Below are 22,586 nucleotides of genomic sequence, written 5' to 3'. Positions count from 1 at the left end.
CTGGAAGCCGGAAAGGAAACCAAATTTAAGGCCTTGTACAATTTGTCCATCAACAAGTTGGCAGCATCTGGTTTACGCTTAGCTGGCCACCTTCCTTTACCGCTATTTCTCTCTGCAATTGTTTAATTTTACGGTTCAGAGACGTGAAAAGTTCAGGAGCACAGGACAGCAGCAAAAATCACTGCAGACAATTAAATTGCATTTGAACATTTGTTGCAACAGATTCGCGCCTCAGCTGTCTCCTGCCACTCCTATTGCCATTTCATTCTTAGAATTTTTTAATCTTTGTTGTTCACAGCATTTGGATGGCACAAGAAAGAATTTTGTGATGATTCAACATTAATGGGATTAGTTTTATGAGACTCCAACTTAACTGATCAATCTTGAATAGTATTACGTAGTTTAAAGTTTGAAGTCCTTTAAATAGGCTGCCACACTAATCCACGAAATTTGTTAGGTAATACCCCGCCTTCAAGGAATCCCGACCAACATTTAAATGTTCTCTTCATACTGGTATAATATTAGAATATAGATTATATCGTTTCTTACCAAAAATTCGCAGTTTGCCGTTTATTATTTTGGAATATGCAGCCACACTATTTCGAGCATATTTGATTTGGCGTTCATTGTCAGTCTGTTTCCTTTTGCTTGTTATCTGTTGGCACACAGAGAATAGGTACACGAAAAGGACGACAAGTTTTGTGTGTTTCACATTTTCGAAGCAGGATGAAAAATTCCAAAAACGTAAGAAAAATAAAAAGCGAACCGTTATGAAAATAGCTGAAATAATTTGCCATTAAATTCTTGCGCATGAAATTATCGCATTAAAGGCAACAAAGGGATAGCCTCCCTTTCTTCATGTCGCTCACTTATTCACTCCCTCTCTCTCTGTCATCCATCCATTCCCCCCTTTCGCTATCCGCCCCAATGCTCGAGTCGCCCACTCACGACTCCTTTCATTGTTTGCTTAAATTTTGTACAGTTTCACTTCTTCCTCCCACTTGTCGCCTGTTCTGCCTTCTGCTCTGCTCCGTTCTGTTCTGCTCCGTTCTGTTCTCCTATGTTATTTGCCTTGGTCTTTTACTGTTTGCATTCGTCTTCATTATTTGTTTGAGGCTGGCTGTCTCGCTGAGACTGAGTCTTGAGACTGAGTAAGCTACGGATAGATGGAGGAGAGAAACGGAGAAACAGAGAAACGCTGGGTCGGAGAGATTGTGTTGCGCACTTTTTGTTAGCGAAAGTTTTTATTTTCGACACAGTTGATTTGCATTTGAAATCCTTGCTCTCTCAAAACAATCCAAAACTCAACTCAGTTTACAGCATTCCGTCGTCCGTCTTCCGCCACCCGCAACCCGTGCCACCCAAAAACACAAACTCACACACACACACATACATACGTACATTTACAATGATTTATGGATTTTCATCATATTCTGTTGATTCAGGGAATATTTATGATTTGCCTGGCCTTCCCCTGCTCTGGCTCTACATTTCAGGTTGTCCTTGACTAGTACGGGTCTTAAAATTTCATCCTCTTTTCCCTGTTTACCCTGTGAAGATCAACTGAAAGTCTACAAGTCCTGCAATATTGTATTATCGATGCCAATCAATTCGGTCGCCTAGAGATGGCAAAACAGATAAAGTGATAGGAGGGAGATTTTTCACACCCTTTTCTATAATCTGCCAGGGTATGCTTTAGTCGGTTATACATCTTCAGATGAGCATTTTTTTGTTGTTGTTATAAATTCAAAAAAGAAACGACGGAAAAAAACACAAAAAATTTGTAGTCGCTCGCAACAACAAAAGGTTCTAAAGGAAAAAATGCTGAATATGCGCAAATTGAATTTGATTTTTTAGCACTGATTGCTTCTATTGTTCTATTCTTGGTCCGGCGAAATTTAAATAAAATATTCTACAACAAAAAACAAAATCTAAAACCACTGCCAAAGAAAGTGGAAAACCATGAAAATACTCTTGAAATTCTAATTAAGACTCCCGAACTTTGAATTTACATACTTAAGTAATTTAATTAAAAATTTCAATCGGATATCAAGATATTTATATTCGTTTTAGAATCAGTTACATTCCTAATAATGTCCTTTTCTTATTGACTATCTCGTTCTAGAGTCAACCTAAAGCTAAAGTGAACATACCTGTCCATTCTGAGTATACAGGATAAAACTATAAACAAAGCACTGAGAAGGGCTTAGTCCATTGTATTTAAAAGTATGAAGAAGCAAGAATATTAAATTTTATTGATCCGAAATCTTTTGTTAGCATGAATTTGCATAGCAGGGTGACATTTTCTGCTCTCTACAAATATCGATGTCTAATAATAAACTCAATATTGGTAAAACACGCATTGCACGGCACGTTAGGAATTCCGTATTGTTCTTAAATGAAAAAGTGTGAAAGAATATGAAAACGTTGGAGGAGTAAAAAGGCGATAATGATGAGAAACCAAAACAGAATAAAAGCAAGTCACAAGTTACAACTCTTCCCTCAGACCTACCTTGCGTCCGCCTACTTCTCACCCGGAAAACCCGAAGCATTAGCATGAGAATAAAACGAAATTACAGTCTTTAAAATAAATGTATGCGAAATTTAACCACCACCACGACCACCACAGAAGGAAAAAGTATTCAAACTAAATGCGAAATAAATTTGCTAGAAGACGGGAAAAATGTCAAATCCCGTTGGAATGTGCCGTCGTCGAGGTTGGCAACCGCCAGGAGACGCAGAAAATCAATTTTGGGCTACAAGTTTTCAATAAAGTGAAAATAATGTAGCAGCAGCAGCAGCAACAAAAACGCGCGAGACTCTTCGCCATTATCTGGGAAGATAACGAAAAATGGAGCAGAAGCAGGAGCTGGAGCACAAGCCGGAGCAGCAAAAAGGGAGACCCCGACGCCGCGCCGTTCTCAAAAATCAACGCCGAGTGTCAAACAATGAGGGTCGTTAGGCGGCAGCAGCAGAAGCAAATCGAAGCCAAAGTCGAAGTCAAGTGCACAAAGCGTCAAATGAAAAGGAAACTGGGAGCAAGAGAAGGAGAAGAAGAGACACACACACACGCACACCGCGCAGAGTAAAGGAGATGGAGAGAAAGGCGTTGGGGGACTAAATCTAGTGAAGCGTAAAGCAAATCGAAGCAACGCACTGTCAAAAAATACCAAAAAAAAAAAAAGCAAGAAAGAGAGAAAACAACAACTCGGTAGCCAGTAGCTAAACCATGAGTCGACTTCAGGTCTCTTTCCTGTCTCCCGTGTCTCTTTCTCTCTTTCTCTGTCTCTTGTTTATTTATGTTCGTTTTGTGCCTTGTGATAAATCACTGACATTGATGCCCGCAGACAGCTAGACGCGGGATATGGGTTGTGCCAAAACCGCTTCCCAACCCACCTCTATATCACTTTTCGAACCCTCTTTATGCGACACCCAAAACTTTAACCGACTCCAAATAGGCAACACAATAGCGACACGTGGCTAACAAGCCAAAGACGATTGCCTCCTCTAACTTGTAATACCATCGAGTTGAATGAGCATATCAGACAAGCCTTAGAAGATTTACAAACTTTAGAACGTCAAAGAGTTAGAAAAGCATTCAAACAGTTTTTGAAATGGTTACAATACGAGAGAACCCCCAACTTATAATCCTTCATTAGCTCGCCTTAAAAAGTAGCCTTAAATAACGTATAAGAAACCCTCATATAAAGCCTATATGAGTTAGCTTCTTCTTTGTTTAACCTTCTTAAAACTGACTTAGATCGACATTACAATCAATAAAAACACATGATCTTGAACTAACTACTTTTTGTTAGCCTACAAGGATCCAGGTAATGGATGAACAATTTCCTGTTTCTTGACAACCCTGGATACAACCCTGTCGACTACCATGGGGTTTTTCCCCTCTTGTTGGACAAATAAAGAGTGTAATAAGTTTATCAAAAGACAGTCAAGCTGTAAGGCAACGAGGCGGGCAGGCAGGCAGCACTTCTACAGCCTATTGCCTCATAGGCCTGCTGGTGGCGCCTTCTGACAGGAAATCAAACAGCGGCTCAATCACAGCATGCGACGGAAATCGGAAGTTAGCAGAGGCTCACGAGATATCTAGGCTAGCGGTTTCCTGTCACAGAACGGCAAAAAAAAAAAACAGAAGAACACATTGGAGGAAAGAAAAAACTCTGTTGCCAAACTTGAAAAACTGGAAGCAGCAGATAAAATGTTGTTGATTGAGACGCAGTTGAGCGTTAATAATTATTATTTTCAAGACAACAATCCCCCCCTTTTGCCGACATAGCCCTTGTGGGACCAGAATTGTTACGTGCCTAGCCGGTTTTAACATTCTCTTTTCCTCTCGTTCTTTCATACTTTTTGTCCTTCTTTTTTTTTGATGTCTTTCAATTTGTGGCAGATTTATTTGTGCATTAACCTCAAATTTGCACTGCATGGGATTTCGATTTCATCGTCGTCCTCGTCGCAGTGATTATCGACAAGACTTGGATGGAAAGAGAAAGAGAAAGCGAGATGAAGATGGTGAAGACAGAGAGAGAGGGTCACTGCGACCCGATAAATTTCTTTGCTCATTTTCACAGTCAGCCCCATGGAAGCAGCAGAAGCAGCTGTTTGGCTCGAAGTTTGCTCTCTGAGGCACACACTAAGAACTTATTGATGCTGGTCATGTACCTAGACCCAGTAATGGCTGCAAAAGTGGGTGTGGTGGGTAGTGGTGGCTATCACAGCTGTGGCACTGTTCAGAACTGGCATTGGTCTATATTTTTTGTTATTCTTTCCATTGCGACTGTTTGGGGTTTGAGCCAGCACTTTGATGGCTTTTCATTTATGTAATTTTTGGCAGCCATCAATTCCACAAGAATATTATATTTTATAGTTAATTAAAGCATTATTTCATCGAACTGTATTTAATATTTAGAATTAGGTTTAGTTCACGAGTCATCACTATCATTACTTAGTTATTGAGAATCACCGAATCCGCTGACTGAAAGAAAGATTCTGAAAAGTTACAAAGACTTAATGGATTACTTATGCATTCTGACATGATCCTGGCCACGTTTTTTCGGATGGTTATTTTTGTGTAGCAACTAAGCCTAAGAATAAATCAACTCCTACACACTGTGTCCACAATTTGCCATTGGTAATATTTATAAATAGAATAAAGCAACAAGAAGAAAACTGTTGAAATAATGAACTTTTTCAAGCTGCTCTTGTTGCGCTTGTTCTACCTTTTGTTCCATTTTTATTTTCGCTTTCGTATTTTTCAATGCAATTTTTATGGGTTTTTTTTTTTTCCAGCCAGAAACTTTGCTTCGTGCTTTCTCGCTTTAAATTAATTCGATTTCCATTCCTCCCCCCCGCAAAACTTACTTTGATTTATGCAGTCTGAGCCACGCCTCTTGTGCCCACATTTTGAGACCAGAAAGAGGCAGAAGCCAATGCTGATGCTGTTCTATTGATGGCATTTTCCTTCTCCAGGAGAATTTTCCTTATGAAATGTACGTTTCGTGTTTAGTTGTTTTTCCTTTTAGTTTAGTTTAAATATTTTATATATTTCGGCAGAATTTGTTGCTGCTGCATTTTATGTGATTTTATTTTGGTTTCAGGCTTTCGCCTTGGCTTGGCCATATGTGTGTGGGTTTTTATGCATTTTGTTGTTTAAATTAGTTTGGTTTTCTGTTGGTTTTCAATGTGTATATGTGTTTGTATGTGTGATGTGTATGTGTAAGTGGGTGTCTCGATGTGTGTGTATGTGTTGGGTTTTTCGTTTTCGTTTGGGTAATTTATATGAGTTTTCTTTTTATTTATTTGCATTCTTTGGCCTAGCTCCACATGCTCTCCAAAAGCCTGAAAGTAAACCGTAGAAAGAGAAAAGGGAAGTCGAGAAGGTTAGTTAGAAGGCATTTCAGTTTGTGTATAAGACACAATACATTTCGTAAAGTAAGTCCATGTTAACGCTTTTTCAAATACCTACAATAAAAAATAAAAAATAAATATGGCCAAAATCAGTTTCACAAGCATTTGTGTATTGTTTCTAACTAATAAGAGAATGCCTCTCCAGAGTCTTATATATCCTTTTTCAACATTAGCTTTGAATTGTGGATGAAGTAAAATAAAGCAAAATTCAAGCTGTTAAAAATATTTCCGAAAAAACCTCAGAAAAGTTCCTGAAAAAAGCTTCAACTTGAATGATAAGAACTTATGGCTTTAATTAAAACTTTTCATCAATCAAGTATTAGTCTTAGAAGGTACATAAAGCCTTGTCCCTAAACAAATGATCTGTGAAGTGCCTCAAGGATACACACACATGTAAAGATGTAATTTCTAAATGGCAAATATACTTCAGACACGTTATCGCATTTCTATTGGTAACCCTACAAATGAATCCAATTCTCGTGTAAAGGAAAAAGGATATCTTAGTTATAGAATTGATGATTTGGTTTAATGAGCTTAAAGATTGCATTTGAACACAAATGATTGAGAGAGAGAGAGAGAGAGAGAGAAATGAACGAATAGACTGTTTGTTTCAAGCTCAGGTGAACTTAAAAGGTTAACATTCTATTAAATTTAAAAGGAATTTTTCTATTTCTGTTGACCCTTACGCATAACGTGTGTATACCTTACATGATATGTGTAATTTATTGAGGAACATGGTACAGGATGAAGAGGCAGACAGAAAGGGGAGATTCATGGATGGAGCCCCAAATTCAAGGCAATTACCTGACGCTAATAATATTCAATTTCAACGAGGTTTGTCGCTTGCTCAGCATTTTGTCAAAATGTCAACCCAACAACAAGGACAATAGCAACAAGAACAACAACAACAATAACGCCAGACGTCAAACTGTCAAAACGAGCGTCAGACAAGCAGACACAGAGACAGACAGACAGTCAGACAGAGTGAGAAACAGAAGTCGTATGTCAATGGCAGGGCACTTCAATTCCATCTACCTGCATTATGAGAACCAGTGCAGCTGCTCCATGAAATGTGAAAAATTATAAAAATATACAGCAACAAAAGAGAAGTGAGTAAAAAACGGGCCAATGGCTGTGTGGCTGGGTGGCTCTTGGTGTAATGGAAATCACTCAATTGGACGGCTAACTGACAGCTATACATTATCAAATATTTATAAACGAGAAGTACGAGAAACATTAGTAGGTAGTAGGAAGCAGTGGCTAGAAAGTGGAGAAACCCAGAGCGAAGGGGAGTGGACAGCAACTCATTGAAAACATTTGCCTTTAACCTAACACCAACGCCCCCCCTTCAAAAAATGTCAAAAATTGGCGTGTGTGTGTGTGTGTCCGGGCTCCTAAGGAAGCGGCAGAGGATTGGGGGAACTCTCAAAATTTGTATAACCCAACATCTGTTCGAAATAACATGCACTGCGAGAAATACTAAGCTAAGCAAAGTCAATCACGACCTTGACTTTCAAACATGAAGAACATTGAGAACAGTTTTTGAAAATGAAGTGAAACTTTATTCAAAATGGTGTTAGATAAAGTTGGAAAGGCTTTAGTCTAGTCTAGACTAAGGTTTGTGATCATCACAAAGGGATCGACGTATACCCAAATCCACATGTTGCCAGCCATCTTGTCCAGATTTCGTTTGTCTAGTACTTAAGACTTGTTTTTCGAGTGTAAGCAAAGAGTGAGAAGTAGGCCGCCCACCATATGACTAGCTATAAACAGGACCTAAAACGCAAGAGCCAGGACTCTCTCCAGATGGGGGTGTGGGGAAAGCCTCATTTATAATTCAGCCAAGTAAAACATTGAAATAATGAAATTACACCAAAAGAATTTTTGTTTGCAATGTCGCGACGTCTGGGATGTATATATATATATGTACATATATCTAAAAGGCAGCAGAAGCGAATGAATAAAAATTTCATGAAAACACATTATGTCAGGGGTAAAAATTGTAATTTTGGTTTGGTTGTTAGGCTCGTGGCTCACGGCTCACATTTTGAACGAACAAAAAAAAAAAGATGGGGAAAAAAACACATCCAGAATAATTGAATTTCTCTGAGCAAAATAAAATTAAATAAACGAACAATGCAGGTGTCCTGGTGCCCGGATCACCCTGTTATCAAGGTTCTACATTAAAGCTGCGCCTAGCCGTAAATGCATTTTAAATTGTGTGCATAATTAAAATAAATGCAACAAATGATTTAAATTTATTAAAACAAAAAACAAAAAAACAGACAAACAAACGATAAGAATATCAAGGAGAGTGCAGTGAAGGGCAAAGTGCGGGAAAGTGGGGTGTTGTCAGATATAGTATACAATAAAAGTTAATGACAACGCATAAAAGTTCATTACTGCCAGACACACACACACACATACACACAGGCACACACACAAAGTGTGTAAGGGGAAATGGGTGACATCGAGATGTTGTCACAGAGAAAAAGTGAATTCCCCGAGTGAATAGCAAGAGAGGGAACAGAAATGGGGAAATAGAAAAGAAGAAAATGGGAAAGAGAAAAGGGTTATCTATGTCAGGTCATCATCGCATGGCAGTTACATAACAAAACTGACCACTAATTAACCCAATTTCTAGCACAACCACACACAAATGCACCTATTCAGATAAATATATGTACATAATACCATAACATATCGATAAAATGTACCGACAAATGCAAAAACACAAATGCGGTCGATTTTCCCCTTTTTTTCCATGTCAATTATTATTATTCTATCTTGTTTTCCCTTCACGTCGCCCCTTCCCTGTTCGTCGGCGCATTTCTTATACATTAACAAATTATTTCAATATTAATTCAAAACAAAAACTTTCAATAATCCATAATTATCAACGAAAGTTGATCAAATAATCACATTTTATTCAACGAATAGAAAAATTAAGTATGAAAATACAAAAATGAAAATAATTCAACATTAAATACACGAAAAAACAAAACATTTGCAAAAGTTTTAGCCAGTGTGTGTATATGTGTGTGTTCTATATGAGTGTGTGTTAACGTAGGTGAATTTTCAAAGTTTAAATCCATCCACAAAATATGTAAATTTTGATTAGTATTTCATTTAATGGAATTTCCAGCTAATATAGCAAAATATTCATTATCAAATGCCTTTGCTGATCGTTCTATAAAAAAATAACTAGAAAACTGACTCCAACATTACTCAATGACAGTTAAAGTCAAAATCGAATTGTGTTCAGGTAGTCAGAGATATGTAAATCTTCCAAAGTTGCCATAAGTTGTTCTCTCAAGATTACAGAAGGAAACTATTTAAATAGTTTGCTTTGGGATAAATTTAAAATAAATTGTTTCTAATTTTCTTCACACATTAAAGGGTTTTCATCTACATAAATTTGGTGGCACAACTTTTTTTGATTTTTACCAAAAAGAAAAGACAAAAACATGTAAAAATGGTAAATTAAAGGGACAAGACACTTCTCTTCTCTTCTCACTTCTCTGGCCTCTGCTTCTCTCTTGCTTCTGCCAAATGACACACTTGCAACATCTGCTGCTGCTGCTGCTGCCGCCGTTAGCTGCGTTACTTGACACTGGCCTCAACTCCCACAATTCTCCTTCAATTTCAGTTTTGCAACAATGATGCCCAAAAGTTTTTCTTTTTTTTTTTTTTGTTTTTCTTAACGAAAAAGACAGAGAAACGAGGAGAGAAAGAAGAGGTTCATTTTGGTGACTCCGACGTGTCGCAGGACTTGGCCAAAAACTTTACCCCCCAAAGCAGGCAACAAATTTTTGCAATCCCCTTGCTGTTTTTTGTTATTGTTGCGGGTAACCGTCTGGCGCTTAACACTTTTTCTTCGCCATCATTTTCTTTACTTTCGTACAAATTTTTCCCTAAATCTATTTTTAATAACTTGCACTTAGAACATTTAATTAAAAGAATATTCCAACTTTCTCATCTAAATTTTGTAGAAAAAAATCCACTTAAAAAAAACATAGCATAGCTTTCTGGGCACACATTGCAATGCATTGTTCCAAGCATACTTATTTGGGCAATTTTCAAATATTTTTGCATAATTTCATAGAGAAGAACTTTAAATATTTCATGCCTGAGCTAGGAATATAGCAATATTTATTTTATTTTCATTTTAGAGCAAAATGATTTTTGTTTTTATCGATTTTTGAGCATGTTATGAATTTCAAATTTTAATCAAAAATATTGATGAAAATGTTTTTCTCAATAAACAATTTCATCGAAAATAAAAATTTCAAAATCAATTATTATTTGCCTATCTGAAAGGCCAAAAAAAGTTTCCTGGCCAAGTCATTAGAAGTTGTCAATGTCAGTACAAAGTCATGAGAAGAGAAACTTGTCATCAATTTAAAAAATTTGTTAAATTGTTGAACTAGTTATTAGATCAATGCAGAAACGATGCAAATTGAAATCGTAGACTTGTGCACTAATTTGGAAATAGGATAAATTGGTTAACTAGCTTGCTGTCAGTTGATTAGCTATGTTGACTGGACAGGACGCAAGGAGACGAGGTGAAAGTTGGTTTATGCTAGACAACTTTTGCTCGGCATTTTCTATATATTTTACATGGCGATTTGTTGTGCTCATCTTGTTGCTGTTTTTGCTGTTGTTGTTGTTGTTGTTTGTGTCGTGGCAATTTGTTCGCTGTCACTTTGCACGCGGCTGCGACATAAATTTCGCTTTTGTCGACCCAATTTTCATTCGGCTGCTGCTGCTGCTGCGTTGTCAAAACTTTGCAGTTGGCTTTTTATTTACATAAAAACGGGGGAACGGGAGTTTAGGGCTAACTGGTGGTAGTACATACATATATGTGGATAGAGGGTCGGTGGTTGGGTGGTGTCTAAAGGGTAACTAACCAAAAAAATGAAAAACAAAAATAGACCATAAATAAAAACCACAAGAAGTAGCAACAGCAGCAGCAGTAGCGGCGGCGGCAACACACAGAAAATAATGGAAAAAGTTAGTTTTGCATAAAGCGCAGATCCTCTGCCCAACTGAACCAACACGAACTGACTGCACACTCTCACACTTACTAAAATATACACACACTTCAATGTGCAGGTTTTCAAAGAGGCTGTGTGTGTATGTGTGTTTGTAAAAGTATGAGAACAATGCTTGCATTTAGTAGACTGCACTTAAGCAAAACCATCAAAGATTGAATAATCTTTCAATGCAAGCTAAAAAGTATGCTATGCTATATTTGGAGATATTCTTAAAAAAAAACCTAAGCAAATAGGAAATTGGTAGGTTGAAAAAATGCATTTGTTACTTCTCGAGAATATGTCTTAGATACTTGTTTTTTGTCAGTGTACTCAGCAGTAGAGTAGGAACAACAGCTGTTGCCGTATTCGCCTCCCACTGGCAGAAAACTATGCGAGAAAGGCAAAGGGCTAACGGCGCTAGATCACATACAGCATTTGTGTCTGTATGTGTATTCTCGTTGTGGTTGCACACTGTGGTTATGCTTACTCTCTTCCATACACACACACACACACACGAATAACTGATGCACATGCTTATGCACTCCAAGGTTAGAGAGAAGGGAGAAGTTCCCCTATATGTACCTACATACATATACTTATACAACAGCTGGCGTCGCCTCTGGGCCAAAAGTAGACAAAGTTGCACTTTTATTATACTACTACCAAAACGAAGATAAAGCTCTATTGCAACTGCAAAAGTAACAGCAACTGGAACCCAGCTCACAATAAACTAGTCTAAAATCGAAAGTTACTCATTGAATGCTTTATTTAACACTTCAAACTTGCACATTGTATCCGAAAATCTAACAAATATGCATTAGATAAAATGTGTAAAATTTAACAATTATTTATTTCCACTTTCTTTCAACAATTTTCATTTTTAAAACTTAGAAGTATCTAAAAATAATCAGTAATCAAATTTTCTTTTCTTTCAAATTTCATTTTATTTTGAAATTTGTTTTAATTTGCTTTGTGAAATAGTTTTGAAATGTTTCTAGAGCTATCATTTTATTTTTTTAATATTTTATTTGTTTATTTCTATCAAGAAAATCTTTTGTTTCTTTATCTTTTCGATAAAACTAAACTGTGAATTTGTTGTTAACATTTTTAGAGTTTTATTTTTGAGAAACATTTTTAATAAAGGTAAGAAATTTATTCCACGAACTTTACTTGTTGTTTTAATGTTGCACAGTCAAATTCTTTCTATTAATATTTCAATTTCTGCTCACGTTTTGAAAATTCCAACTTTCGTTTGGAATTTCAACAAAATTTGCACGAATATTTGCCCTTAAATTTCGAATTTTCCAAATCGCTAAAGAAAACAAAACTTTGAGATGAGTTGAGAAGATTCTTTGCCCAAATATTTGTAATAAATTTAAATATTTGGTTTACTTTTGCCAATAATTTACAAAACAAAGCACTTAACACTTGTCCAAAATCACTCTCTAATGACGTTGAATTACACATATAATTCATTTACGACTAAATAGACAACAAAAAACAAGGCAAACTTTTCACTAGCTTAATTGAATGAGGGGAAAATAAATAAATTTGCATACCCAAATGACTGAATGAACGAATGACAAACTAAACTAAAATGAGAATTTTCAATGAAGTATTTTTATCTCATTATTAGCTCTAAATAAAAGTAACCTACCAAAAACAAAAGGAAAAACCAGGAAATTTAAATAAATACGAAGGGAAAAGTCCTTGTGATGCTGCTCCTGCCCTCACCCGGCCTTTTGTGCCAACGTTTCTCAGCGTTTCTCTCTGTTAGGCTACACGAATTGCCACTTAAAAATTCAAAAGTTTTGCGGTTGGGGCCGCATATGGCAGGATGGCAGCGCCAGCAGCAGCAGCAGCAGCAGCGGAAAAGCCTCCACAATTGCTTACAACAACAGAAACAAACAGCAGCAAAAGAAGAATAAGAACAGTAGCTAAAACAACAACAATATGCCTTGGCGGCTTTTGGGGTTAGCCGAAAATGCGCGGTTTACCCTTAAACCGAATTAAATTTCTCTGCGTTTTTATATCTAATTTCAATTTTTTTTCTCTTATGTTCGCCTTTTTTATTTTATTTTGTTTTCTGCCCAGACATTTGCATAGAAAATTTCCTTTCGGCATATGAAAATATTTGTTAAGCAAATATTTATGCTGGCGAAATTTTCTATTCTTGAACTGATATGGGGATGAAAATCAAAGATTTTCTCACAAACCAAAACAACAAAAAAAAAAAAAAAAAGTTAAAGATTTTGCCATCTTTTTCATCTATGTATTCTACTTGCCTTTTCGCTCTTTTGTCACTTTTCTTACTTTCGTTTTGGCTTTTTTTTTTTTTTTTTGTCAGCGATTGCAGTTAACGGAAATGTATCCCGATTTTGCCCGAAAGCTAAGTAAAGCGAACACACAGAGAATACACTCACTCACACTCACACGCACGCACATTCACACAGACACACACACACACACGCACGCACATTTACAGAAACTCTGATAAATTTGCTCGCTTTAAAGATTCCAATTTTCCGAAATGAAAAAATAATCCGTTAGAACCAACAATGTGCTATGCGAATCTAGACGAATTTTATTTGAAAATGCTGCCACATTTTCTCTTAGGCAAAGCCGCAACCGGAACCGAGGCAACGCTATTTTCCCTTCAAATCGAATTGCAATTGCAGAATTTTCTTTACGTTTGTTTTTATTTTGTGTTTTTCCTCTTTCTTTTTATTTCTATTTGATTTTATTTTTTTTTTTTTTTTTGTTTCTTTTGAAATATTTGTATCCCTCTTTTTGAGCTTAGAAGTTGCTTTTAACCGCACGATTCAGAGGCAAAACGAAGACTGAATTGACATAGTTGGCGCACTCGTTGTTATATACTCGGGCGGTCAGAGCGCAAGGACGAAGGATAACGACTATACCGACGATGAACAGAACGAACTCTTCGCCTGCGAATGAAGACTCTGTGGGCAACTGAAAGGACATTTCATGGTGAAGTCCTGCCTGAATGCAACAGTTTAATGTTACTGTTAATGGCGCAAGAAACTCCTGACATTTGCTATAAATTTTGTTATCCGGTGTTAAGGACATTGAATGCTTAGGGGGCAGCAGGAGAAATATTTAACAGGGGTCTGTTAACTTGTATGTTATTGACTGTTAAAGCGAAGGCTGTTAACATAGTTCTACTAAGGACATACTAGATAAAACTGCATAATCCTTTTTATCCTGTGAGTAAGTCAACTGTAAACGCTGTCCCTGCTAATCTTAACAGACTGTCCCTTTATATATAACAGTGCAACCTTTTGTATAACAGTTAAAGCGAAACGGTTAACAGTGTCCCTGTTAAAGTTCCCCTCAGTCAGTAACAGAGCGCGTAATTTTAAATTTTAACAGAACCGCCAAAAGCATTTTGCCAACTATTTAAAAGAACATAAATATTATATTAGTAAAATAAAAAGAGAAAGAAATAAAGAAAAAATAAATGCTAAAAGCAAAGCATAAATAACGCACTGTGCACAGGAAAGGACACCATGGGATAGACCGTATACGTACATACAGAGATACATGCACGGGTCACCAGCTACAACGACGACGACGACGACGACGAGAAATAAATTGTATTTAGTTGTACAATTTATGGGGTACCACTAGAAGAAGATAAGGACAGGGGAACGAGGGGTCAAAGCACACAGAGTCACACACACACACACATGCACACGCTTCTACATGCACATGCATAATTCAATGTGGTAGCAATGTGAAAGAAAATGCAGCAGGAGAAGATGCAGCTGCAGCATCCCGAGGCGACGTTGATTTTATTGGTACCTCCTTCTGTCTATCTGTCCCACCGTAGGTCCGTCCGCACGTCTGTTCATCCCGCCTGTCTGTCTTTGTTTCACTTTGTTATTTTGTTATTTTCAAATTATTTATTGGCCAAAGAGCAAGAGTCGGTGGCCCCCGCTTTCGCCTCGGCTAATGTGTAATGCAATAGAGTAAATAATGTGCATCAATTTTCAGCTCAATAACGCCTGGAATACAAATGTGAAACATGTGCAAATATGTGCGAAATAAATATCTAATAGCGAAAGCGAAGCAAGCAAAAGAAGGACCCCAGAGCCAGGAGAGCACCCAAAAGTTCTCAACATCTTGTGTGAAGCGGCGCGTTTTCCTTTTCCGTTTGTTTTTCCTTTTTTTTCCACATATCCAGTGTTCTCTGCGGTTCACACAGAGACGTAGTCAGAAATTTTTGCAATTGAAAGATATTTATTTCTTATCACATAAAAAACCTCTAATAGTATTTTGGTAATATTCCAAGTCTTATAAAAACAAACTTCCTTCGTCCGTCTGATTGAATTAACAGGGTATCTGCTAGTCAAGAAACTCCTTTGCCCAACTAATTTCATTGAGAAGAGGAAAAATTGCAATGGGTTTGGAATTGTTTTTTTTTTATATATTTTTTCATCCCTGCTATATATTTTTCATTTAAATGCTTCGATCGCGCATTGCAGTAATGTTTCACTAGATTTTCAATTGTGTGGAAAATTGAATTCGTGTGGCAACAAGAATTTATGGCATAGAAGTGAAATAGTCAAAGAGTAAGAGTAAGAGACTTTTAAATAGAAAAAATAACAATTTAAACTGTAACTAAGCAGGGCTAAGATTAGTGATATGGACAATTTTAGTTCAAGTAAATTCACGAGCCACTAATTAATACATAAGTTATGGCCTTAAAAGTTAGGTTGGGAAGCTTTATTTGAAATAGAATTTACTATTTAGAGTTCACCAGGTTTCACATGGCTACGCCATATAAATTACAATTAAAGTAGACACTCTGAAGTCTCGCCCTCCTTTTTTCCACCTTCTGTTAATTAAAAATGTTAAGTGCTAAAGATTTATATCAACTAATTCTTGACGCGGACATACAAGCCATGTGATTTTACATTGTCGGCCGCTGCAAGTGGATCATGCTTCGTCCTCTTTCTCTTCCATTCCTCACAGCCATCCCGTTGAATGTGTGCTGGTTGAAAAGGATTGCCGTCTACTTGACTTACCTTTCGTCGGCTTCACCTGCGATTTTCACTTGCCTTAGCAAAATGTTGCACATAAATTGTCCTTGTGTTGATGGCGAAATAGTAAAGCTCACCAATTAATACACTTAAAGGGGCAGATTTTTATACAATTCAAGAGTCTTAACCCAGTTAGTTTTTTGTTAACAAATATGTATTGATTCTAGTGTTTCAAATAAAAGACATTTGTTTAGGACGCTTTAAGAATTTGTAAGCTGTTCTATGTTCTTTTTGAGTTTCTCATTTTTTGCAGAAAACAAACAGGCCTGAAAGTTTATTTATACCAAAGGTCAGTTACCTGTTCTACTATTTCTCCCTAAATGTTTAGCTTTGGCGACTTTCTTTAAGCAAACCTTGAGCCACGTGATAAAACCATGGTTTAACTAAACTCAAAACAGTTTATTAATTTGTTTATACCTTTGCCTAATCACTCACACCCAATGATGGTGCAAATTTTTCCTTTTTTTAATCATTCAAGTCGTGTCTGTCGAGCACCCCCTCCTACCCACATTGGCCCATCTGGGCCGTTTATTCTGTGGCGACATCAACAAATGTTGGAAAAATTTGTTAACATCAAAAAGTACATTAAAGGCTCAACAAGGAATGCGCTTTCGTGCGGAAATTGCTTACGTGAGTGGCATTAGTAAAAGGACGAAACTCGAGTATAAGACTTTTCGTTTGGGGTTGCTTCACAGAGTGTGGATCTTGTGGACTTTGTCGCTTTGTGGCCTAACTTTCAGCCATTGATGGACTGTGGTGAGTTTCGCACAATAACTGAACGTCTGCGCATGTTGGCGCCGCAAAGCAGCAGCAACAAGTGTTTGATTTTAACAGAGTTCAATTCAGTTTCAGCTGAAATGTTAAACGAAGCAACAGCTCTGTTAACTTTTTGATTAAACAGGCGAATGGAGATTGCATCTTTGCACCATTTCCTTGCTCTCTCCCAACGCTCTCTATCTGTTGGGGAGCTTTATTAATACGTCCAAAATAATTAAAAATTGCTTGCTGACAAAGTATAAACGAACAGGTTGCTGGATGTAGTAGAAAGGGCAGCAAGAGAAATGACACTTGGCAATGGAATGCAATGGTCGCTGTTTCTCTTCCTGTCACTGTTGCTCTGGCTGTCATTGTCGACGCTTTGTTGTCATTTTGCTGCTCATTTTACAAAAGGCCAAAGGCTACACAGCACGAACATGACCACGACAAACTCCTGTATGTCCCTCTCTCTGTTACCCATCGCTGACCCCATGCAACAGGGGCGCAACAAGGGGAGAATTAAGAAAATGATTTATTAGATCGATGTATTGAAGAGAAGAGTAGGAAATAATGACGCCAATTCATTCAAAATTAGAAACATTTTACAATAAAAATCAAACTAAAATATCAATTTTGAGGTGGCTCCATTTCACTGTTATTTTTATACAAAGTCCGATTCGTTTATCTGTCTGTTAGTCATTTGAATGTTCAAAATTTCGAACTATTGACTCTTTGAGCTTGAATAAAATTGAGTTTGCCGAAACTCAGAAAAGTTCCAGCTACGTCCATGCTGATTTTTGGTCGTAGATGCAGCTCAAACTTCACTTTACTTTACTTCACTTCAGTTCAGTGTTTGCCCTGCAGCTGCTTAAATAATTTTCGCAACGAATAACGACAAGGACAACGTCGAGATGGTGATGGCAATGGAGAAGGCGAAAGGCGACAAGGACGACAATGTCGGGACATAAAATGTCAATAAGCTCCAATAACACGCAATTGACAAGCTGAGCCACCGAGCTCTTCTGCTGTGAGGAGCTCAGCTCAGCTGTGAGAGAAAATGACACGCCCATTGAGGCATGTGCTAAGTTTTCAGCATCGTCAACTTTCACATATTTTGTCCGCAGGCCACACACCAGCAAGGTTGAAAGAAGTCATTTTCAAGTCGCAAATTGATAAAATGATATTTTCTTTATTACAAAAAAACAAAAAAAAACAACTCACAGAAACGAAGGGAAACTATAAGAAAGTTTAGACACGGGCTTCAACCACCGCCGCCTCCTCTCCCACCTCTTCCTGGTGCTCGACACCATCCATAGAGCCTTTGCTTTCCATTGGCGTCAACTCGCGCATTTCCTCTGCGGAACGTCCTAGGACAATGCGTCGAGCAGACTTGGGTGTGCAGTCCAATGACTTCTCTCCAGAGCGCACACTGGCCACCGGGGTGCCTGCCATAATAGGTTTCTTGTTGTTCCACACGCAGAGCACGAATTTAATCTCCTTAATGAAAGCCATCTTAACAGTGAGCTGCAATACAAACGTTTAACAGTGACAAACGAAGGAAACCAAAACTTGGAGTTGGAGTTGAAGATGGACTTACCCGTTCTTCTAGAGCCACTTGCTGCACATAGACCATAAACTCCGTGATGCCAATTACATACGCTATGAAAATGCCCACATAGAGGGTATAGAATATTCCTCTTAATTCCTCAAATGTCATGTCCTGGGTCTCACTCGCATCGGGTTCCTCGAAACAAGATCTATCCGGATTTATCCACCATCTCTGCTTCATTTTATACAACTCGCCGCGTTCACTCAGTCGTAAGATGGCAACGCTTAAGTTTGAGCGGTATTCGGCCCCGAAAGGCACGGCTATGGCATAATGTTTCTCTCCGAATTTCTCGCCCACAGATCGCAAATCGCAATGCTGTTGCTCATAATACTCCAGTGTGGTTGTCTCCATTAGAAACATATAATCGCCACGATTCTTTCGCACTCGCTCGACTCCTTCAGGGTTGCCCTTGGTGTAGGGGTAGGTATCATCTTGCTTCATTAGATTAAATGCCAAACGATAAACGGTTTCATTTGAATCAGCTAGCAGGTTATAGGTACTCCCTCCGAGGATCGTTCCAAATTTAATTGCTTTCTGACCACTCAAATCCTTGAGACTGCCTATGCTACCCTTCATGTTTGAATTGGTAAGAAAGGCGGCCAAGTTGGCAGTATACGAATTGGCTATAATAATAGCAAATATCCACCAGGTGGCCTCAAACATGCGCACCTGAGGACTGCGCGGTAAAATATCACAACCGGCTGTCATAATGGAGGCAATGGTCAACCAGAAAGTGTTGTGCAAATGCCAATTATTCTCAAGAACCTCCGGATCACGATCACACGGATGGGGATTCTCCCATTCTGTTTTCGCAATTCGGGCAATAATCACCTTGAGGAATGACATTACGAACACCGATATCAATATCCAGATCCAAACTTCACCGCCAAAAGGTTCCAAATAGGCATACACCGATTTCTCTTTATGCGGACTCTTGTAAGCCAAAATGCTGACGCCCAATTGCATGAAGGGTACCGTAAAGTCAACAGCTGTGCGTCGGGCCTGAGTGATGGTTAAATCGCAAATACCCATATGAGCATCCTAGAAATGAAAATTGAAAAAGTGCTGCATTGAAATTAGGAAAAACTTTATTTACATATAGGAAGATCAAACCAGAAGCCTTTTTCTTCTAAATCTACCTTTTCCATAGACTTTTTTCACTCACATTATTGATAATCTCTCCAATGATGCCGTTCCACTGTTTGGTATCCTTATCCTGTTTGCCATATTGCTGATCCGCCACGGGAACAAAGACATATTCGAAATTCACCTCCTTGGCAATGGCTTCGATCAGATCGACCGCATAGCCCATATAAATGGCATTTCCTGTCATATTCAATTCGATGGCTGTTATATTTTCTGTGAAGTACGGAGGACCGATGCGAGTGGCCACGCGATAGACAATTTTCTTTTGCACCTTGGCATCGACATTTAGCTGGTTTATCTGACCCTTGGTGTCCCAGATAGCAATACCTATGCCATCCAAAGGATCATAAATCTCGATATTGAAATTGATGCGCTGTCCATCCTCATCAAATTGCATATTGCTGGTGCGAAAAATCGCGCTATTCACACCGGAAGTCTGTAATAGTCGAGGGGCATGAGCAACATGATGACTTAAAGAAAAAATGTGCCGACTTACCCCTTTCATCAGACGCATCAAATAGCGCCCCATTTGCCAAGGACGTCCACCGGAGGCTGCAAAGTCGCAATTCATGCGCGGAACTTGCATTCGATCTGGATAAAAATAGCTGGCATTACGCCAGGCATAGGAAAATAGTTGTACACCGTCGGCCAGGAGGTCATGGAGTAGAGTTCGAATAGCCTCATTGTTCTCCTCAGAGACGACATTCTCTCGCTGGATGACAGATCCATAGTTTCGCAAGTACTGAGCGATATAAGTGTGCGGGATAAGTATAAAACTGGTTTATGAATCGGGATTCCACTATTTACCATCGGTTGCGACTCGGTTGTAAGCAATAAACGCGCTGCAGTTATATTCACAGCAAATGTTTCGTTATCCGCAGACAGTTCCTCCAAATGGTCACTGTACGTATCCAAATTTGTCAAGAAAATATGCTGCCAGACAGAAAAAAACGTTTAGTAAACTGAAGATGCGTGCAAATAACCTTTCACACTTACATTAAACTGCCCTGTTAGACCGAATTCTGAAGATGAATTCAGAAGTTCAACTACCATATCGGGGTCACAGTCCAACACCACACGCCTCTCACCCCTAATACTTTTCCACATCACCCGGTAGTCGTCTCCTCTGCTGAACTTTCTCACGCGAACCACATCATTGTGTACCTCACGTAATTGCAACAGATCCTGTAGACGCGCTTGGGCTTTCACTAAATGTATCGAGAAAGTTATGTGCCATTTGATTTCTATTAATAATGACTCACCATCATCGGCATCGTATACAATGGTGAATTTCCGCCAACCATAGTTTTGGACTATGTCTGCATAGGCCTTGGATAGTATTACCTGTGAGGGATATAGATTTATGGTCATTTCATGATTCGGTTTCTCTTCCACGTGCTCTTCATCGGACACATCGAATTCAATGTGCGGGATTCCAGTGCTATTGCACACCAAGGCCACAATATCTAAAGGGGGTAGGGAATATGTGAGCAATGTTCCTTCCATTAAAAGTTAAGTAGACTAATGTCAAAAGTTAATCTATGTTATATTTGATCAAAAGCGAACGTTATATAAAATAGACGGAGAGCTACCTTCACTTTTATAAGTGAAATTTTTATAACAGAGATGAAAAGAGACCATGTAGGAATTTAAACTGGAGAAAAGAAATCAGTTTTGCTTTCTTTTGGTCTCGTTTCATTTTTTTTATGTGTCCTGAAATCGAGGTAAGTGATCGTTTAAGGTACCAACCTTTAGGTATGATCTGACATACCTCACAAAAAAGCGAAAGTTTTTAACAGACGAGCATCAAAAAATATGTTTAGTCCATTCGAAAACATGTAATCTATTTTCGACCAGATACTGGGCAGCTTTTGACTAGTTCGATTCCTATTTTTTTTTGGTTTTTCCTATAAGTTTGTATTTTTATCATATATAAGACATATTTCGTTTGATTTCCAACTTGAACCTAACAAATTTTTATTTGGTTTCACTCCTATTTTTCATCTGGCCAATTTTTCCCCTCTTTTACTCTCCATCTTTCTCTATCTCTCTCTGTGTTTATTTACAAACATCCATGGCCAACAGCTGTTTGTTCATTAAGCTTTTAGTTTTCATTTTATTTTGCTTTGCATCTTCTACACAGTAAAATTTTGCATGCCTTACCGCTTGCCGCCTTTGAACTTGGTCCAAAAATAGCTGCCACACCATTATCTATAAGATCACAAGCTGAAGAAGAACAAGAACCAATCGAAGGAAACACATGTATGTACAAACATAGAAAAGTGTATTAGATGAATGGGGTTTTTAATGTGATCTCGCTTACCCTGCTCCTGCATGGACACACTATTGTCTTCGCGTTTGAGTCTCTTTATCAAAGGATTCATAGTGAAGGGTTGCTCCATCTCTGGACCGTTTAAGGAATTTACCACAGCCACGAATTCTATTTCCAGTTCCATTTCATCGTCGTAGAAGAAAGCACCTGCAAGAGGGCAAAGTGAAACCACAAAATTTCACCAAATGTTTTACTTGGTTTTCCTTTTGGGTCTCGCCTACCAATGTTGATTTGTTGCTGCTGACTGCTGGACACCAGAAATGCCGTCCATATGCAGCACAAAATCAGCATTTTACTGCGCCACATTCTTGTGCTCCCAGACACAAATTGGAGGAATGGCCCCAATTCTGGACGGCCGAGCTATTTTTGAAATACTTTCTAGAAGACAAACGCAGAATCCAATGCGTTTCACTATCTCTTGAATACTGTAGGTGGAATGAAAGCTTTATGGCCAGATGGATGGAAATTTAGTCAATATGCAATGTTAAATTATTTCAGATGGAAATATGAACAGCTGTTGAATGGAAAAGCTTTGTGAGTTGAAAGACAGCTGATGGTTTCTTTTTATATTATGTAAATAGAGAAGAAATTCAAAAAGGAATCCATTCAAAATTTGACATTATACAGATATTAATTGTTTTTTTTTTAATATAGAGAAAAATGTTTGTCTTGCTTTCTCTATTTTTAATCAGAATTACAGGAAAATATTATTTTGAAAA

At 38.0% G+C, this 22,586-nt stretch overlaps 2 protein-coding genes across 2 annotated transcripts in view; both read right to left on the bottom strand.

Annotated features, from left to right (window-relative positions):
• Tmtc2 (Transmembrane O-mannosyltransferase targeting cadherins 2) overlaps nt 1-13,784 on the bottom strand; it is a 42,975-nt gene extending 29,191 nt beyond the window's left edge. The window contains exons 1-2 of the mRNA XM_068285636.1: nt 13,247-13,784; nt 5,380-5,856 (exon numbers count right to left, since the gene is read on the bottom strand). Of these exons, the coding sequence (XP_068141737.1) occupies nt 5,380-5,474 (95 nt within the window). The 5' untranslated portion in view covers nt 5,475-5,856; nt 13,247-13,784. The remainder of the gene's footprint in view (nt 1-5,379; nt 5,857-13,246) is intronic.
• A 4,244-nt stretch (nt 13,785-18,028) lies between these two features.
• Nucleotides 18,029-22,179, bottom strand: GluRIIC (Glutamate receptor IIC). The gene is made up of 10 exons (XM_068285667.1): nt 22,089-22,179; nt 21,859-22,014; nt 21,699-21,761; nt 20,798-21,001; nt 20,532-20,743; nt 20,343-20,468; nt 20,032-20,277; nt 19,555-19,971; nt 18,378-19,430; nt 18,029-18,304 (listed from the first exon to the last, which is right to left on the bottom strand). Exons 1-10 carry the CDS (start codon nt 22,171-22,173, stop codon nt 18,029-18,031), a joined length of 2,838 nt encoding a protein of 945 aa, XP_068141768.1. The 5' UTR covers nt 22,174-22,179.
• Between the last annotated feature and the right edge of the window lie 407 nt (nt 22,180-22,586).

Source organism: Drosophila tropicalis, unplaced genomic scaffold (genome assembly GCF_018151085.1).
Source record: "Drosophila tropicalis isolate 14030-0801.00 unplaced genomic scaffold, ASM1815108v1 contig_413, whole genome shotgun sequence".
Taxonomy (NCBI): Eukaryota; Metazoa; Arthropoda; class Insecta; order Diptera; family Drosophilidae; genus Drosophila; species Drosophila tropicalis.
The sequence above is the reverse complement of the archived record's forward strand: the minus strand, read 5'-3'. Positions and strand labels throughout refer to the sequence as shown.